The 16,277-nt window shown below is 33.7% G+C and overlaps 1 protein-coding gene across 5 annotated transcripts in view; it reads right to left on the reverse strand.

Annotated features, from left to right (window-relative positions):
- Window positions 1–766: 766 nt before the first annotated feature.
- The window catches only part of LRRC49 (leucine rich repeat containing 49), a 201,012-nt gene continuing 185,501 nt past the window's right edge, over window positions 767–16,277 (reverse strand). For all 5 annotated transcript variants that reach the window (XM_074294661.1, XM_074294659.1, XM_074294660.1 and 2 more), the window contains 3 exons: window positions 14,882–14,991; window positions 12,660–12,813; window positions 767–1,448 (listed from right to left, as the gene is read on the reverse strand). In XM_074294661.1, coding sequence (XP_074150762.1) covers window positions 1,245–1,448; window positions 12,660–12,813; window positions 14,882–14,991 — 468 coding nt within the window. In that variant the 3' untranslated portion in view covers window positions 767–1,244. The remainder of the gene's footprint in view (window positions 1,449–12,659; window positions 12,814–14,881; window positions 14,992–16,277) is intronic.

Here is a 16,277-nt window from a genome sequence, read left to right on the forward strand (position 1 = left end):
CCTAAAGATCTTATCTTGCTTGGTAACATTATAATAAACCTTGCCCCTTGAATTGGAGATGATCTGAACCTTCAAATTCTTTCCAGACATCTCATGACATTAGTCTGAAAGTGCAACAATTATAATGTACTTTATGGAAGTGATATTTAATTAGGTAATATAACATGAAAGAAGTATGGTATAGTAGGAGAAGAACTAGATTTATTCATGGATAAATTTTTGAATTCTAGCTGTTGCTTACTACATTTAGATGAGCTGGATTTATTTTACTTCTCAAGATCCTGGTTTCCTCATCTGAAAATTAGAATTGGGATAGTTGATCTCTTATGTTCTTTCAAATTCACTATGCTATGATGTTAAGTCTTATTCTCATTTTTACAGATGTAGAACTGAGAATCAGAGTTTAAATAACTGGAGAGTAGCATAGGAATCCAAACTCAAGACCCATGCTCTTTCTATCATATTATTTTCTCTCACTAATAATTAGGACATCTCATCACTTAAATGGGATAGAAAGGATATGTGGTGAAAAATGGCTGTATTTGAACTGTTATCACTGCTACAATCACTAGAGTTTGTTCTCATCTACCTCCTACTCTCTAAATGATCTAAATGGAAAGGGATATTTCAAGAAGAATAGAGATCTATCCCTTCAAGGGACAAGCCCATCCTTAAAGAGAAAAATGTATCTTTAGAACTAGGAAAAGGAATACAATTTGATAAAGGAAGTTGTTCTGACTGAATTAAGAAGGTAAACACAGAACAATTTTTTTTTACTAATTTATTAATAATTTTTACTCATAAAAAACAATATTTGCTTGAACATATTTTTGGCTTTCAAAACCATGGGTGAAAATAAAAAGGGTTGAAAATTGTCAGTTAAAAAACCAAAATGGAACACAATCATGCTGAAGCATTATGTAGAATCTACCCATTCTGAGTTATGGTAGCCGCATCACCAGGAGCAACCAGAGCAGACAACCATCCAATCTCTGGTCTTGTTATTTTCTACAAATGGCTTTATTCACAAAGGCCATAATGACATCTTAAATAAGAAATCTGCACTTTTTTTTTCTTTTTTTAAGCCTAGCCAACTCTCCCTGGGAAAACAGTATTCAATGATGTTTAGAAGCCATCCTTTGTAGGAAAGTGATTTATTTTTCTGGTTAATGTTTATCTTCTATATTTTTAGTCTTCTTGAAACAAAACACAAAATACTAAAATCAACAAGAACTGGTAGACCGCTATTTTGTATCAGTTATCCTTTGTAGACAAAGTTTCATGTAGGAATTCTTATTGCGAATTTCTATTACTGCATCCCTGACAAGCTCAATGAACATCTGAGGCCAAAGCTTCTGTAAAGATTCATTTTTCATGTTGATTTCAGCTGCTTCTTTTACAAGATCCTGTATGTAAGTCTTGCAAAATTTCTTCTTTTCCTTTATTTCCTGTTGGGAAATAGATAGTTTGCATTAAAAAAGGATTGAAAACAACTCAAAACTAACAATATTTCATTGATCCATAGACTATAACTAGGGATCACCAAGAAGGTAGTTGTAATGTGAGCACAATTTTGATTAATTTGTTACTAATTCCTTTCTCCTGGTAAGGAGTTTGTAGTAAGCACTTTCCTCAAAACACTCTAGGAGGGAGGTAATGCAGCAACTTGTCTGTGATAATATAACTGTAAGTGACCGGTATTCATACTCAGATTCTCTGGCTTCAAGGTCCCCAAGGGAAGAAACACAATTAATAGTCAGAAGCTAGAAAGCGATCTCTTTACACTTCGTGACATTATATATAACAATTACAAATGTCCATAATAGAATGGAGCTCCTTCTCTTTTAAGGGAGAGACAATATTCAAAGCATTTAGAGGTTAAATGTAAATTTTCTTTTTTTTAATATAGCTTTTTATTTACAAGATATATGCATGGGTAATTTTTCAGAATTTACAATTGCAAAATTTTGTTCCAATTTTTCCCCTGAATGGTGATTATTTTCATGCATAAGTTGGGCTAATGGCTACTGAGGCTCCTTCCAACTCTCAGATTCTTTATTTCTGATTTTGTGATAATGGCTATACTCAGAACTCCTTGCTTAATAAAGTGTTGTGTACTCAATTCAATTTCTTGAAATAGATTTTAGACTGAAATGAGAAGGAAGTAAAATTGAATTTAGAGTTCATCCTTGAAGCTTTTCTTATAGCAACAAATGTATAAACGAAACTCAAAAAAAATAGGATGAGATATGAAGTTCCCTTGGCACAGATCATAGTGGTAATAGAAGTCTATACAAAAGTTGTAAAGAACCTCAGAGCACATTTAGTCTAAATCCTTCACTTAGTGAAATTCTAGGCTCCTACTTCTTTACCAGGCCTGACAAAAGGTACCATTTCAACTGCATTTTTTTCCTGTTAGTGTTTTGTTTTAATAATCCAAAAACATAGAAGGGACTGAGTAGTTAAGTTAAATATGTGTAAAAATATTTGATTAATATACACTTATACATATATATACATATATTCTAGTCACCACTACATTTTAGTAAAAAAAAAAAAGGTCTAAATTTAATTATATTTTAATAATCCCTCATCTTTCATAAAATCTTTCATTCATTCTTACAAGTTATCCTTAGAATAGCTATGCATGTGCCAGAAAACTAATCAACTTGATTTAATTCACATGTTAAGAAGACTAGGTCATGGTTTGGCTTATCATAAAAACAACATAAAACCTCCAGACAAGAAAGAGCAAATGTTTTCCAGCTGCCTAGTTTAAAGAACCTGATGTCCTATGCTCAAAAAAATTTACTGTTTATTACTGAGAAGCATACCTTGATACTCTTAGAAAATACAGGTATAAATTACTAGTAGAGAGGTAACAACAATAACAAAATATATGTATTTATATGAATACCAAATAATTATTTTGTTACAAGTAGAAGAGAGTATGTATAGGTTTAAAAATGCCTTTCCAAATTATCTATATTTTTAAAAAAGAGATTCTGAAACAGTACTTACTTAGTGATATACCATGCTAATTTAGTACTAAGACCTTTGAGTAGCTATTGGATAATTGCTAAAAATTAACTACTTAAAGTCATTGAAAAAGAGTACAACTTCACATCAAATAATACAATCTGTATGCATTTATACTTTTAGTACTGTTCCTTTTAATATCTTCCCATACATAGTTTCAAACAAATACTCTCATCACAATTCTTCTTAGCTCTGATCAAACTAACTTTGTCTATTAACTGTGCTAAACTATTTTTTCCTTATTTTCCTCAATTAATTGCTTTCTTTTCATACCTAGAGAGCATATGTATATACTACTTATGTGCTCTATCATAACCCACTCTGCCTCTCCAAAATGCTTCAGTTATTAATACATCAAAGCCATGTTTCTCACCCAGATTCCCCCATTTGTTATAATGTATTGGTTCTTAGAGAGTTTTGCTTAACTTTAAAAATCATTGACTATAAAAAGTTGGAATGAGCTTCTGGTCCAAATGAATAAGAATATGTTCTATGAAGTTATTGATGAATGGTTATCTTACTATCATTTGAAGGCCTTCAGTCAATAAGAGGTGCCAGGACCCCAAGCAGCCCACTTCCCTTTTAGATTGCTCTTTTTTGTTAAGAAGTTTTTCTTACCTCAAATCTAAATTTGCTTTTCTGCAACTTTTCTTCATTTGTCCAAGTCCTATTCCCTGAGGCTCAGCATAAAAATTCTTATTTCCTTTTCCAAACGACAATCCTTCAAAATACATGAAGGCAGGTAGAGCATCTTGCTCTCCCTAATTTTTCTCTACTCTATGCAAAAACATCACGAGTTGGACACATATTTTGCATGTTTTTCAGTTCATATAATTCTGTTTACCCACTTCAGATAAACTTTAACGTACAAGGAGCCCTCTGAATACAGAGATGCTGGTGTCCTCTAACCAGGACAGAGGATAGAGTAACTATTTACCTCCTTTGTCTTCGAACAATGCTTCTTTTAAGAAACCTAGGATTAGTTTTGTTTTGTTTTTCTCTGGCTATCATGCAATATTTTAGAAATACTGTTGTCCATTACAACCATAAGATCTTTAGCATCCAAACTTATGCCTAGTATGCCTTCCCCAACAAATTGATTTTTAACACAAGTGTTAGATCTATATATCTCTATTAAGTTACATATTATTAGATTTGGTCAACACTTTATCATGTTGAGATCCTTCTGGATTTTAACTATAGTTATTTCAATATGTTAGGTATTTCTTCAAGTTTTTTGCCATCTGAAAATTTGAAATGCATACAATATGCACTTTTTCCAAGTCACTGTAACATTTTAAATAGCACAAAATTAAGCCAACATCCTGAGGAAGAACAGTGAATAGTGATGTTTGAAAATAAAGGTGAAATAAAAACAAATCAATAAAAGTTTTAAAATGAAAAACAATTTTTAAAAAAAGTAGAATTTGAGTATATTTGTTATATAGCTTTTCCAACTCCAATGGTCTTTTAATGATGTTTAACTTGTAACCTTGCTTTATGGAGAAGCTAAAATACAAGAAGATTAAGAGATTGAACAAGATAAATTATTTTCTTCCATTAATTTCCTATAGGAATCTTTGCCTACACCCAAATCAAACTACTCACATATTCTTCTAAAATAAGCCAAGTATATTGCCATCTATTAGCAAAAATAACATATTTTTCTTTGCCAGAAATATTTATTTTGTCTCTCCACTTAAGTTTTAGCCGTACTCAAATTCCAATTCTATGAGACCTCTGACCTACCCTATCCACAGCAACTTTCTTCCTTTATAATCACATAATACTATTTCTCTCTCTTGTTTTGCACTTAGTATGTACTATTCTGCTTTATTTTAGATCTTTTTTATGTATACTTGCCATTTCTATGCCTAAACTGTCACATTCACCACTAGAAAGGAACCCATCTCATACTTCTCTGTATTACCAATGCCCAGAATAGTTTTTCACAAAGAACAGGCACATAAATATTTATAATAATGATTATTAAATAACCAAATAATGGCATGGACAAAGTTGGAACTTGAACAGAACTAGAATATCTGGATGTTGAACACAGAACATCTTTCTACCATACCACATTGGCTCTTCATATGCTTTTCCAATTTAATTCTCTCATCATAACTGTTGGCATCTGAATCTTTTCTTGGAGTTAAAAAAGTCTTATAAGCCATATTTCATCTCAAAGAACTTCCCATTTGGTTCAGCTCTATATTAAAGGTATTGGATAGAGGCAAGTCTTTAGCCCTAATTGCTTCAGCAAAAACCTCAGTCCTTACTTGTCTTGCTATTTATTCATCTCCTGAGGCTCAAAGTCCTTCCAGCTTCCCCTTAAAACCTCCTTCCACAGACACCCTCACAGAAACAAAAATTGAAAAGAAAACAAAAACAGAAAGGAAAAGCATAGATTGGAACATGAAGCACCATTCTCCCATGATTATGACAATCAGGAAGAAATTATTAATTATAACCATATTTCTTTATCATTCACTGTCCCTTATTTCAGAAGTATTTAATAAACACTTAAAAAAACCTTTACTAAGTCTTTTCAACCTCAAAGGTTTTTAAACCTGTCTTTCTGCTGATATGAACTGATTTTCATCCTAAAGACTATGCCATTTTTTCAATCTAATTAGAATTAATAGAACCATTTAAAAACAATTTAATATTGGTTTGCTTAGTCACTGTTTATTTTTATTTGTCTGCTTTCTCCTGTTATATAAGAAATTCCTCAAGGACAGCCTGTTTATTCAATTTTCTTGGTAACTTTCCAAAACATCTCAGAGAAAGGGGTGGAGCCCCTAATTTTTGAATCCAAGTTAAAGGCTCTTTTCCCACTGTGATATAGTAATAGATCAATAAATCATTTTGATTAATTAACTAGTCAAATTGAAGAGAAACAGTTACAAGACAAAGTCATTGATCTCAAGGAACTTAAAATCTGTGAGAGAAGATAGGATTCTAAGTCGTTTTAACAGAACTGTGATTATCAATGTAGGAAATCTTCTTGTGAGGAAATTCCTTTACCAATGTAGTTGTCAATTGAGATTTGTAGCTTTAGAGATTGGTTTGGGGGTACTGAAAGGATTAGTGATTAACTTAGTAAGTAAGAGGATTTAGGGCCAATAAATTTATGATTTAGGTCTAGATACTAGATTTAAGTATATATACACATATCCACATATTCATCTATTTTCTTATATACATACATATATACATATATATATATATAAAACCTAGAAAAATACCTGTAACCTATATATTATAGATGAACAATAAAATTCATATTATGCATAAAAGAAATATCATGTGTGTGTTAATATTTGCCTATAATATGTGTATATGTGTATAAACACATTTGTATGTATTCATATACATAACACATATACACACAAATATATGTGTATGTATGTATATATGTACACATATTTGTCTCTGTGTATGTGTGTGTGTATATATATATATACACACACACATACACACACATATATTTGTCTCTCTGTGTGTAATCACATAACAAGTAGAGGAAGAGGTTAAATTTGAAGGTAAAATCTGAGAAGCCTCAAGTGAGTAAGTGGGATACGAACTAGTGTTGAGGCTAGGGTAGGATTTTGATACTTTGAGATGGGTAAGAACTGTTTTCAAAAACCATTTAGTAGACCAATTCGGTTAGAGATCTTTGTAGAAGAAGAAAGGTAGGTAAGGTGAATACATATTTTGCAGTTCTTTGGCTTCACATTGAGATATTTAATCTTTATCCTGTAGGGGATGGAGAATCATTAAGAGTTTCTGGTGCCAAAGAGTGACTGAAGGAAAGTCATTTTTAGGCAGATTAATTAGGTAGCTAATGCAGGCCTAAAAACCTGCTATTGAAGGGAATAGGGGTTGGAAAGAGTTTTCTGATCTGAATAATCCAGACTGGCTGTCTCACTTGATCAAATTCACCAGGTAATTGCTTGGCTTTCCACTTCATAAACCTAGGTAATTTTCTTCTCCTTTATCACCTTCAGTTTCAATTATCATGTTGTTTAGTCAAGCTTGGAATTTGCCTTTCATGGGGTAATCACATTAGTTAAAAATAAGCTTCATTACTAATTTTTTCTCTTTCCTATTCCTTAGACTATGCCCAATGGCAAAGGCCATGCATGACAAGAACATTTTTTAAATGACGGAATAGAAATCAGAAGCAAACCTGTATATTAAGCGCTCATCGTCTATCACTCTGTAGTTTATTTCTAAACCCAATGTCTAATCTTTAAGGTTCAAATGCACCGAACTTAAATAAATCTTGCCTTTATATACATAGCTCTTAGTAGGTTAATAACTTTTATTGGTTGAATTAAAAGGATAAACCAATGAGATTATGGTATATGTGCAGTTTTCTCTAGCATGTCTACTACAGAAATGTGCTGGTCTTCTCCAACTACTGTAAGGAGGCTGAGAATGTAGAGAAAGAGAAATAAAATTGAAATTTATAGGTTTCTTGTTGGAAAGGGTTCAAGTAAAAGACAAATGATTTCTTTCTCCTTTTCTGTATTTATCCTTATTTTTCTTCACAAATTTGGTTTTTGTCCACATCAAAGGATGTTTTCTTCTGCTAGTCTTTATTCTGTTTTACTCTCAGGAATGGGAGCCTCTCAATCAATGATAAAGATTTAGTATAATTATGATAGCTTGTGAAAGTCTATATTATAAAGCCGAATATATCACCCTATTTATTTATTTATTCTTCTAAAATCCACAAGATTAGGGAGGACCTCTGTCACTATTTTCAGTTGGACATCTAATGTTTTCCAGTTTTAAGGGAAAGGGACCATGATTTGCAAGGTTGACTAATTTCTACAATGAAAAACAAATTATTGGCCATTTGAAGATCTGGAAATATGATCTTAGGACCAGGAAAGGTCTAAGACTTTTATGTTTATCAGAGAACTTAATAGATTCCCATTATAAGAGAGCTCTATCATAACAGAAGGGCAATTAGGTGGCACAATGAATGGAGTTCCAGGTCTAGAGTAAGAAAGACAATCTTCCAACTTCAACTCTGGCCTCAGACACTTATTAGCTGTGTGATCTTAAGCAAGTCACTTAACCTCTTTGCCTCAGTTTCCTCATCTATATAAAGAGCTAGAAAAGAAAATAGCAAACCATTTCAGTATCTTTGCCAAAAAAACCTCAAATGGCATCATGAAGAGTCAGAGATTGATGCGGGTGTAGCCCCCTTTAAGATTCCTTATTCTGATCTCCAACTTCCTTTGGGACTGACCTTTGATTTACAATATCTGGTCAAAACCACACTTTTTGTATTCCAAGGGGAAAGATCCTGATCTGAGTCAGTTTGGGCTGTACCCAGCCCCCACCAGATCTGAGCTGGCTTGGGTTTTCAGCCCCCACAATCTGCTCAGGTAGCCCAACCCCAACCTGGTGGGTTCTGGCCCTCAAGGAATCAACCTGGGCTCCACCCTAGGCCCCTTCAAGCAAATAAAAGAGCCAAGCTGGAATCATATCTTGGCAGAGAGTTGAAACATGCAAGCAATCATGCTTTGCATCATAGACTCTCTGTCCCGCCACCTTTGGTGTATTTCTTCCTCTATCTAATACCTTTTACTAACCAGACTTTAACCTTACTTCCAAACCCTTTATTGTAATAAATCTCTTTTTATCAATCTAGGTTTTTCGGGCCTGTAAATTCATTTACAGGGGACTTTCGCCGCCGCTAGACATCGTTTAACTTTGTATCCTTGCGCCGAATCCAAAGGGGTTGCAGGGGAGCTCCATTCGACTCCCTGTACTCCAAACCTGCCACTAGACCTCAATTAATCCTAATTTTATTTAGATATCATTTGGTTATACCTCATCATTAGGTACATACCTCAACAACATGACTGAAATAACTAAATAACAAATCACAAAAGACCATATGTAAAAACCACTTAAAATGTAAATGAAAATGTTATAGAAACATTACACAATTGTTATAATAGCATTTCTGAGGAATTTCAAATTCATACTTGATATAATCTATGCTCTTCAAGGGTAAAACTGTTTCATCTTTGTTACTGTAACCCATAATGCCTGGCACTTAATTTATAATCTTGAAGAACTGGATAATTTCTCAAATTTTGAATAACAATACAGAGGGAGGATTGTACTACTATACATATGTTTATTTAGAGATAAATATTATGCAAAGAAATTTTGACATTTTGTAAAATGTATTATTTGAAAAGCCTATTTTTAAAAACCAACACTATCTATAAAATAAATAAATAAATAAAATAGACAAGTTAGGGAACAATATCTCATAATGCAAAAGTATTATTTTCATTAACACAGAATTGTTATACACATTTCTTTTTTAGCCAATGAACTTCATTAGTGAACTTAAATTATTAAATTTACAAAAATTAGATTTATATATTTTTGTAAAAAATAATTCTGAAAACAGCAAGCAGTTATTAAGCACTTATTATATACCAGACACTTTGCTAAGAACTGAGACAAAGACAAAAATAAAACTATCCAAGATCAACATACATATTCTCATGCTAAAACATCATTTCCCAAACAAATTTGCTATAAATCCTTAGGGATTTGCAATACATTGGTGGAACCTATAAATATTATTCTAGAGAATCTGATTGTATATAGTCTCAGGATAAAAGTGATTGCTAGAGTTTTAGAAGACATTGAGTTAAAGAACAAAAATAATCGCATGTAATAAAAATATTGTAGAAAATATGATATAATATATCAATACAATATGATATTGAAGATAATATCAATGAACTGAACTTATTTCATTGATAAAGGGAGCTCTTAAATAAAGAAGCTTCCTCTCCAAGTTCAGGTTACCACCTCTTATGAAATTTCTTGTCTTAGAGAGTTGTCTAGAATAGTCAAAGGGAGACCTGTCTAGGCTGTGAACCCAGCTATTCCTGGCTTCCAGGCTAGTTCTCTAGAGCAATTCTTTAATTATTGTGACAATTCCCTATTAAATTTGTTGAAGTAAAATTTATTTGGTCTTTAAACCCTTATTTTCACAATGTAGAACATGTTTAGGAAATAGTGGTATAAAGTAATAGTGAATTGTGTTACATTGGATATTAACTACCTCATCCTAAAACCAAACTCTATTTAAAAAATAGTCTTCTAAATCAAGTTAAATGGAAAGTTAATAGAAACAATGTCTAATGTCCTTTTGAAATAATTTGATCAAAAACACATTAGATACCAAATCAGAAATCCTTTTATCTTCTGTAAAGTTCAGTTTTAGAGAGTCATCTCCTACATGAAGATCATTCAGTTATTTAAATTATTCATTGCCTTGGCTATGCTGGTTTCCCACAATCAGATATTTCTTTATCACCTCTCAGGGCTTTCTGTGTTGCTCAAAATATATCAAGTGCAAAATTTAAGTTGTTCCCACCCCCACCCTTTACTTTATGAAAAGCCTGGGGAGTTGTGAAAGATGAGAACCCCAAAATGTTGTCTACTTATGCACACCTTTTGCTCTACAAAGAACAACCTAAGATTGCTCATTTCTTGCTGCTTTGGCTCAATAAAAATCCATCATTTGGTCTGCATATTTTCTCTTTGAAAGGGTTAATATGAAAGTTTTCATATTGTCTTTGCTGTAATAAAAATAACGTTTTCAAGTACTGTGCAGGAATGTAGTAAACATTTAAAATGACAGGAGGAGTAGACTTATTTCTTTCAGATTGTTATCAGGGACTTCTATTTTTGTATCCTCAGTACTTGGCACATAGCAAGGGTTTCACACCTGCTTATTGAACTTTGACCTGGAGATGGGGATTTAGAAATCACAAAATAGGAAAAACAAAGGGAGAACTGAGGGTGTTTTACCTCATTGATAGAGTGGGGAGGGGGGAAGAGGCAGAGAAGAGGCAAATGAGGCTCCCAAAACCTAAGGAGCTACCTGATGGGGGGGGGTCTGCTTTTCAGTAGCCACTCTATGGTTCACCAATTACCTTGGTCCCTTCACACAAATGACTATAGCTAAAATCTTGGAGGGCAGTAAGACAGTGGAAATGGAACTGATATACTTTTACAAATTAGTGGTCAGTTCAGGGGGTCCTGAAGAGTCTATAAATGAGGACAGAATAATATAGAATGGTAAATGATTATGCTGGATACATGTCAAGGTTCAAATCCTGTCTAATATTTTGACTATGTCAGAGATGAGGTCATCAGGGATGATTATGTACAAATTATTTGAAGCCTCGAGCTCTAGGAAGATCCCTAATTGACAAAGTCATGGTCTCAGAAAGCCATATCTTCTTTCCCAAGCAGGCTGGAGCTCAGTGAGGACAGTGCTTGTGTGTGTGTGTCTAAACATCTTGTTCCTAACACTGAAGGAGCTTAATGTTTCTGGGCTGACTCCTGTTGTGGATTGTGTGACCATATCCACATGTCTGGGGACCAACATCAAGAGATTTATGGCCCCCCAATGAAGTCATCCTATGTCTTCACTGGCTGTCTTTGTTCTCAGGGGTCCAGGAGTCACAGGACCCTGGATGGCAGAAGTTGGGAGCTCTGACATAATCCGGACAAAAACAAGACTAAAGAGCTGATGCCACATATTTACAAAGCTACCTGAGAAAGTAGTGATATATTCATTCTTACTCACCCCAGAAAGAAGAATTAGGATTCAAATTAGGATGCACAAGTACCAGAGATGCAAAGTCAGAAAATCAAATAGGATGTTACAGCTTCATACTGTTTCAAAAATTCATGGCTACCTCACAAAGGAGTGATTTCTGTGTCACTAGAAATAGTCCAGAAGAAGCTAGATATCCAAGCTGTTGAAAACACATTTATATGGCTATTTGGACCCTTCAAATTCTAAGAATCTGGGATTCTACTGTTGAGACTTTTTGGGATCATGTGATCTGGTTTGGGAAGCCACCTGTGCAAGTTTGGGCAACTTGCTAATCTCTCCTCATCTGTAAAAGTGAAGAAGGGAAGGGGAAGAAGGGGGGGAAGAAGTTTGGCCTACAGTCCCCTATAAACTTATGTACCTCCCCATGATCTTTAGTAAGCTTATAGTAAAATCTCAAAAAGGTGCCTATTGAATAAACATAGGAATGAATGTTTATCTTAAGAGTTTTTAGTCCAAGAAGCTATGGGAAGGTTAATATGGATATCAAGGCACTAACCAGAGTCAAGACATAAAATTTTATGGAATTGTATAGTTAGAAAGTAAGGTAAAATCCCAAAGGTCCAAAAATCATCACCAGAAGAAAAAGAAGCAACTAGGAGTCAAAGGACCCATTCTTATTTGACTATGCTCTAAGCCAGGTCTAATCACAGTCATTTTCTGTTCAATTATTTTTTAGTTCCCTGAAGCTATTTCTTTTTGATAACAGAAAATGGATAAACTACAGATTTTCCCTATAGGCTCTTTTCTTTTACACTATACTGTTCCTGGACTGGATCAATACTAAAGATACATTTGAAAGCTGAACTATATACTGTAGACCAAAGAAGTTATTTAAATATTGACTTGAGACTAAAATGAGCTATAAAGAAAAAAATCACCAACCATTTGGATTATGTCAAAATACATAACTCCAAAGACTGATTAAATGTTTTACCTCAAGTTTTTCTGTATAAAAGTCTCTTGTGGTATAATTCAATGTAGCTCGATTTGTATTTTCTCCACAGATTCTTTTACTATCATTTCCTTCTTCATTGACACCCACAGATTTTTTCCCCTTTCCTTCTAACAGATAGCGGAATTGCTTCTTCCTGAAGGAAAAAAAATAGAGATGATGACATACTGAATTAAAACTTGTAATATTTTTTGCTCTGTTGTAATAAGTGCTATTTGCTTTCTTTGAACATTTGCTTTATGAAATTGAGTTTGTTACATTCTGTAGATTTAAAACAGATATAAAGTACTCTGATCTTTGTTTGGTTAATCTATCCAATTGAATTCTTTTATTTGAAAAATTTAAACCATCACCATAAAGACAGTTTATTGATTGGACAAATGAAACTATTCTAAAATGAAAACAGCCTATTGTGAAAAAATATAATGAATCAGATTGCCCAAGTTAAAAAAATCCTTAGTGACTTTCAAAAAGCTATTTTAAAGTCAGCAAGTATCAACAAAAATATTTGTTAATACTTTATCATAGATAAAAAGTCACTCCCCCTTTTGACAACCAGAGTCAGACAGTGCTCAATCCACAATTATGATAAGCTACATATCATTTCATAATACCACAGTTTCTGGCATAAAGAAAGCAAAATCATCCAACATATAAAAGTAGAATGAAGCTCAAGTGGTAAAAAAAAAAAAAAAAAAAGAGCTAAGGGAGGATGACAGGAAAGCACCCACATTTAGAAGAAGAGAACATTAATTCAAACTATGAATTTGCTACTTAATACCTATGTGACCTGAGGCAAGTTACGGCTTTTAATTTCAGTTTCCTCATCTGTAAAACCATGGACTCGGTGGCAAATGATGTCTTATTTGGTCCCTGAAGTTCCTTCCAATCCAAAGAATCCAAACAACTCAACCACCAATGACCTGGATGATGTAGGGACTTCAGCCAGACCAGTGACCTGTCTGAATCACAGGGTCCTTCTAAATTGGGCTAGAATTCTGAAAAGGTGTACTTGAATCTAAGACAGCAGAGCACTTAAGGCTAATTACCTACTGGATGAGATAACACCTGCTGAATGTATTGTGGTGAGGTGATGGGGGCAAGGACGGGAGGGCTGAGGGAGAGGGTCAGAGTCTCTCTGCTTCAGCATATTGAGGAGAGAAACTTCAAGCTTCAGACTCCAGAGTCTAGGATTCTTCTTTGATGAGTCCTGTGGCAGTTTGACTTCCTCCTTCACTTCTCTATCTAAAGACCAAGGATTTTGACTGATCCTGAGGCCCTCCACAGAGCTAGTCTGGACTTTGCACCCTTCTTCTTGGAGGCAGCATGTGTCCTAGAAGGAGCCAACCTTTCAAAAAAGAACAGGATCCTGACTTTAGCACAGCCAGCAACAGGGTCCTGCCCAAGATACTTTCTCTCTCAAGTGCTAATTTGCATTGAAAATGAAAGTTTCACTTGGGATTTAGATAGTACATAGGCTTCTTGATAGCAGGGACAGTTTCATTTCTGTCTTTGTATCCCCAGTGCCTAGTATATTTCTGGTTCATAGTAGGCACTTAATAAATACTTATAATCAAGTGACTGATGACATTGATAAAATCAGAGGGCAGGTTCAAAAAGAAAAGGATGGAAGATATTATTCTTTTATAATAATATCTCAGAGTTATTGTGAGGAAAATACTTTATAAATCTTAAAGCATATACAATTATTTAACAAATATTTATTAATACCTACTACATGCAAAGACACTGCATTGGGTACTGGCTACATAAAGATAAAAAAAAAAGTCCTTACCCTCAATGAATTCATGTTCTCTTACCCCTAAAAGTCCTTCTGACATACTTCTGTCATACTTCTGACAAGTATGAGTCAGGCATCTACATTAATTCCCCCCTGACATGACTATCTATCTATTGGGCATGAAATATTATAAACCTTTTAGATAGGCAGTCACAGCAAATGGGAACTGTTATCCATAAAAAGAAAAATTCTACAGTATGGGAAACCATCTTTGCAGGTAAGATTCTGGAAAGGTTGAAACATAGGAACAAGTCCTAGTCTTTGAGAATGTTGCTATGCTACCATATAAGCATCTTTATCAACCCAAGGCAAAGATGAAAGACAGAATTGAGGTGTGAATGTTTTTAAGACTGCTCTAGGTTGATAGTCTGCTATTAAAAAAAAAAAAAAACCTAATAGTCACCTGACTTCTCCCAGAAGTGAAAGCAGTCGATACTGTGGCAATTCAGAAGATGCTACATGTGCTAGAATTCCAAAAAGCCTTTCAGCCATTATCATGTCATTCTGTGTCACCTGTGGAAAAAAAGGACAAAAAAAAAAGTCAAAAATAGCATGTTGCCCATTTTCAGACATTACTAACAGAATTCCAATGGAAAAAACTGAATGAGTTCTTTCCTTTAAACTGAGGAGAACGCAATATCATGCTTTCTGCAGGCTGCTGGGAAAAGCATCTCCCTGTGGTCATACTCCTTATCACTCTCACCAATATCCTCTCAAGCATTGGGGTTTGTAGTTTCCTGTTAGCAGAATCTTAGAAGCCTGGAAACTATTTTTGGAGTATCTGAAATCCTTAATAAGAAAAATTTTTAAATAAACAGTAGATTCTGGAAAGCATAAGAAGCTAGAGGGGAGTTTCTAAGCAAATATTAAAACTAATTAATTTTAATGATGTATCAAAAAGTCAATCAAGAAATTACTCATACCTTTCTCCACAAAGTATTTCTTTGATCACTTCCCAAGAAAAAATACTCACTGACTTAGGGAAGAAATCTCTCTTCCTCTTTGTAATTATTATATAGAATTTTGGTTTCTATTTAGCCCTTTTTGATCCTCTTCATATACTAGATCATATACCACTCATAGGCATTCTTTCCTATATTTACCCAGGGAGATATAGGAAATATAGGAAATACATGGAAATAAGAAAATACATATATACATTAATCTAGATTGTACCTTCAGCTGTGTAACCTAGAGCTAAAGGTACAACCTAGATTAATGTATCTGCATATTTTCCTTCATGTAAAACATTATTATTTGCCATTCAAATACTTTACTAAATTTTTTCATTTCTAAACATTTACAAAATTTGTGACATTGATTTAAATACTATATAAAAGTACCCTCTCTATTAATCAATAAATCAACCTGTGTTTATTAATAAACAATTATAAATGTTTTTTGATTAAATACCTACTACAAGGTAGACACTATGCTAAGCACTAAAGATACAAAGACTAAAGGGAAATAATTCCTGTCCTCAAGTTTTTTATATTCTAAAAAATGAAAGCCATATATAAAGATGTAAATGATGTTAATAAAATAAAAATAAAAGATAGTTTGGAGAGGAAGGCACAAGAAGCTGGAGGAAGAGAAAAGACTTCACAAAGAAGGTGGTACTTGAACCAAGTCTTGAAAGAACTCATGGAATCCATGTTAAGTGGAGTCAAAGAAAGAACTATGGGCAAGGGGGAACCATCCAGGGAAAAGGTGCAGAGATAGAAGATGAAATCCCAGAAAACAAGTAGAACAGTGTGTTAGATCCCAGAGTGAAAGGAGAAGAATCAAGTTTAAGATTA

The sequence above is a fragment of the Sminthopsis crassicaudata genome, chromosome 2 (genome assembly GCF_048593235.1).
Source record: "Sminthopsis crassicaudata isolate SCR6 chromosome 2, ASM4859323v1, whole genome shotgun sequence".
NCBI classification, from domain to species: Eukaryota; Metazoa; Chordata; class Mammalia; order Dasyuromorphia; family Dasyuridae; genus Sminthopsis; species Sminthopsis crassicaudata.